The 3,701-nt window shown below is 39.8% G+C and overlaps 1 protein-coding gene across 2 annotated transcripts; it reads left to right on the top strand.

Moving 5' to 3' along the window:
- Window positions 1-217: 217 nt before the first annotated feature.
- Window positions 218-3,487, top strand: LOC127213702 (immunoglobulin-binding protein 1b). Of its 2 annotated transcripts, none has more exons than XM_051174165.1 (2): window positions 218-383; window positions 2,419-3,487. In XM_051174165.1, exon 2 carries the CDS (start codon window positions 2,444-2,446, stop codon window positions 3,473-3,475), a length of 1,032 nt encoding a protein of 343 aa, XP_051030122.1. In that variant the 5' UTR covers window positions 218-383; window positions 2,419-2,443; the 3' UTR covers window positions 3,476-3,487. The 2 variants fall into 2 exon arrangements, with proteins under 2 accessions (XP_051030122.1, XP_051030121.1); XM_051174164.1 differs by having other exon boundaries at window positions 2,394-3,487.
- The last annotated feature ends 214 nt before the right edge of the window (window positions 3,488-3,701 follow it).

Raw genomic sequence — 3,701 nt, 5'->3', positions numbered from 1 at the left:
TACTATTTTTGTCTTTGGAGTACTGAGTAACCCACCAAGATGACATGTTTTACTTCCCCTCATTAAATATGAGTTCTATGATCATGTTTTGTAAATTAGAGGTATATTTAATTGTGTAAATGTACTACATGTTCATTACCCATTAATGTATATCCAGGCTGTTTCATGTTTTTAATTATAATGAATGAAATGGGTGTCTCTGTAATAGAATATACTGTTTTCTTCATTATTTTCTCAGGAGCAGTACAGCTAGATATTGAAGTAGATCTATCCCCAGGTTCACAAGGATACCCCACTCTGATTTCAACAGTGGCTGTACAAGTTTGCTCTTCTACCAGCAGTGGACAAGGATTCTTCTTACTCTACATCCTCAACAGCCTGAGGTAAACCAAGGTTTCTGAATGTACTAGATGAAATTTCTGAATGTACTGGTGTCACTATGGGCTTGGCTTATTTGGAGGTGCTTTTTGTTTTATTTCCTCTCCTTAAGTACTTAGTAAAGTCTTCCTTCAGTGTTGTTCCTGATCACCCAATGTGGTGCTATTTAACATGAAAAAATGTTGAATGTGTTCTGGCTGAACAATTGTGAGATGCTACAGAGACTAAGATTCCTGAAAATTGGGATAGAATTATTCTTCTGTTTGTTATTCTGAGTTTATTGTAACCAAGCCTAGCTAGGTATTAAGTCACTTCTCAAAAGTGGTAGGAAAAAAGTATTCCATGATTAAAAACAATCCCATGGAGAAAGACACTGAAATCCCCCCCCCCAAATCTTTGTATGCAGTTATTCCAAAATTCTTTTCTGCACATGGTCCTTATAATAGCCCTCTTGAATCTTCCATTCTCTTCTCTTTTTTTTTGCTATATATGTAGAGTGATAATATCTTCTTTAGGTGTTTTTCATTTAATGTGAATGCAATTAAATACTTTGTATGTCCTCATTAGTTTTAGTTTGATGTCTGTTTTGTTGAATACCCGAAAAGAGAGATTGTCTCATTGGTTCATTTGCTTGGAATACTATTTTTCATTCCATCGTTTTAAAGCAGTGTCTGTCTTTTGTTGTGAGCTTCATTTCTTGGAGACTAACTTTATATCTTTTGATTTTGCATAAGATAAATGCATAGTGATTGAAAATGAACTACATAATTCTGGTAAAAGTTCAAGTCTTTCCCACATTTCAGAATGCTATGGCCCATTAACCTGTGGGGAACCAGTGACTCCTGTGACCACAAAATGAAGGGGCTTAAACAAAGAGAAGAATGGTGGAAAACAATGCTGTGTTCAATAGAGCAGAAGTTTTACATTTTCATTTCAATACTAAATATAGCATGTATTTGTTGAAGTAGGGGGATCAAATTTATGCTCCCTTATAAAGAAAGAAGGAACATTTGCCCATGCCATGTTTCCCTACCATTTCTTACACATACTGTAAATGTTAACACTCAAATAAATACCATTAGACTGTGTTTATTTTATTTACAAATATAAAGGAACAAATGTATATTAACGAAGATATACGTACAGTTCATAATTGTCAATGAAATTTACTCAGATGAACTTGTGCTGTCATACTTGCTCTTGATCATGAAGTATGTGGGTTATTTGCATAAATACTATTTTTAACTTCAGTTGCTCTACAGTTGGCAAGGCTAAGAAAAAAATCTCTTACTTGAAAGCATTTGCAGGTTTTCAAGCATGGTAAATGTCATGGAGTGGTCTGAATAATCAGTGAAGTCTCCACATGCTGTTCAGTCTCCTAATATCCTGTTGAAATCAGTTGCACTGGATGACTGCTGAAGTGGGAAGCACCATTTCCAGTGTTTCTGCCATCCTGCTGGAAGTTGGAGGTTCTAGGACCTGGTGTGGGGGAGATTCTAAAGTCAGATAGAAGGCCCAATCTTTGTCTTTCCACTTTGATGGCATGATAAGAAGAACAGTGATGACCCTCTCCCTCTGTTCTCCTTTGTCTCATCTTGAGTCAATTTAAACAAGAGTCAGGAAATTCCCCTAGGTATCATGCAATGCCGAGTGTTTCAGCATGTAGCCTCAACGAAAATGTTCACAACATTTTTTTTTGTCTTACAGTTTTGATTTTTTGCCCCTTATTTTTCTTAATTTCATATTGGTTACATATTTTCCTCTGAAAAATATATAGTGTTTTGTTTATAAAGCACTATGTAATTTCTGCAGAAATATGACATACTGAAATAATTTTCTATCTTATCTTTTCAATACTGAAATCTTCAAATGTCTATATTGTCTTAATCTGAAAACATTAAACATTATGGATAACATCAGTATTCTTTTTTAAGATGCTGTATTGTGGTGTCTTTTTTTTTTACTCTTTTGTTTACATACTGTATCTTTTATTTTGCAATTTTCCAACAAACTAGTTCAATATAAGATTTGTTGGTTCAGTTCCCGGGTTCCTCCCTCTGCCAAGATGACAACATCTGAGGAGGAGCTGCAGAAGCTGAGACTCCCGGACCTGCTGGAAACCGGACAGCAACTTCTGGAGGAGGTGGAAGCCTCAACCCAACCCATGGGCTCCAAGTTAATCCAGGATAAGGTGAAGAGGGCTTTGGAAATCCTGGAGAAGGCCTCAGACATGTTATCAGAGCTCGATCTGTTCAGCCAGAATGAAGACTGGGAGGAGATTGCTTCCCCTGACCTCAAGTACCTGATGCTCCCAGCCCTGAAGGGCGCACTCACACTGAAGCTGGTTGGCACCAGCCATCGCTTCAACCACCTGCAGGAGGCTCGAGAGTACTTCATGAACTTCCTAACCCAGAGCCACAACTACCATGTGGCTGATTTTCAGCTGCCCTGGGCACAGAGCAGCTCACCGGAAGGAAACCCAACCACTTCTGCCATCCTGGAGCCCACCCTCATTGCCATGGCATCCCAAAGGCAGGCCAAAATCCAGAGATACAAGCAAAATAAGGCAGTGGAGCAAAGGCTGTCCACTCTTAAATCAGCAGTGGAGAGTGGTCAGGCTGAAGAGGAACGTGTGCGCGAGTATTACCTCCTTCAGCTTCGCAGGTGGATTAACATCAGTTTGGATGAGATTGAGAGCATCGACCAGGAGATAGAGATTCTGAGGGAAAGAGACTTCTCTGGTGAGAAATCAGCTTCTCCTTTGCCTCCTCAGGAGAGGTCTCCAATGAAACCCTTCATCCTCACTCGAAGTGTTGCCCAAGCTCAAGTCTTTGGAGCTGGATACCCAAGTCTGGCAACTATGACAGTGAATGACTGGTATGAGCAGCACCAGAAAAGTAAGGTTTTGCCATCAGATCAGGAAGTCGAAAAGCAAGCACCACCACCTGAGTCCCACAAAGCAACTCAGCAAGAAGAGAAGGAGCTGGAGCAAAAGGAAGAAGGAGAAGGTGAGGGCACCCACCACAGAATGCAGCAGTGGGATGACTGGAAGGACAACCATCCTAGGGGTTATGGCAACCGGCAGAACATGGGCTAACTTCCCCTAAGTATGAAAAGGTTACTCATCTCCCCACACAAGTATAACCTTGCTCCCTTCCCTTCCTTGGGTCTCTGCTGCAGATATGTGTAACAAAGGCAAAGACACTGAATCTTGATTCACAATCAATGAAGTTTGCAACTTAATTTATATCCAGTCATCTAGTTTAGACATTATGGTGACCATGGTTTATTGATGTTTCTTAAGTGAATAGAAAGGGTGTTGT

This window comes from Phodopus roborovskii, unplaced genomic scaffold (assembly GCF_943737965.1).
Source record: "Phodopus roborovskii unplaced genomic scaffold, PHOROB, whole genome shotgun sequence".
Lineage (NCBI taxonomy): Eukaryota > Metazoa > Chordata > Mammalia > Rodentia > Cricetidae > Phodopus > Phodopus roborovskii.
The sequence above is the reverse complement of the archived record's forward strand: the minus strand, read 5'-3'. Positions and strand labels throughout refer to the sequence as shown.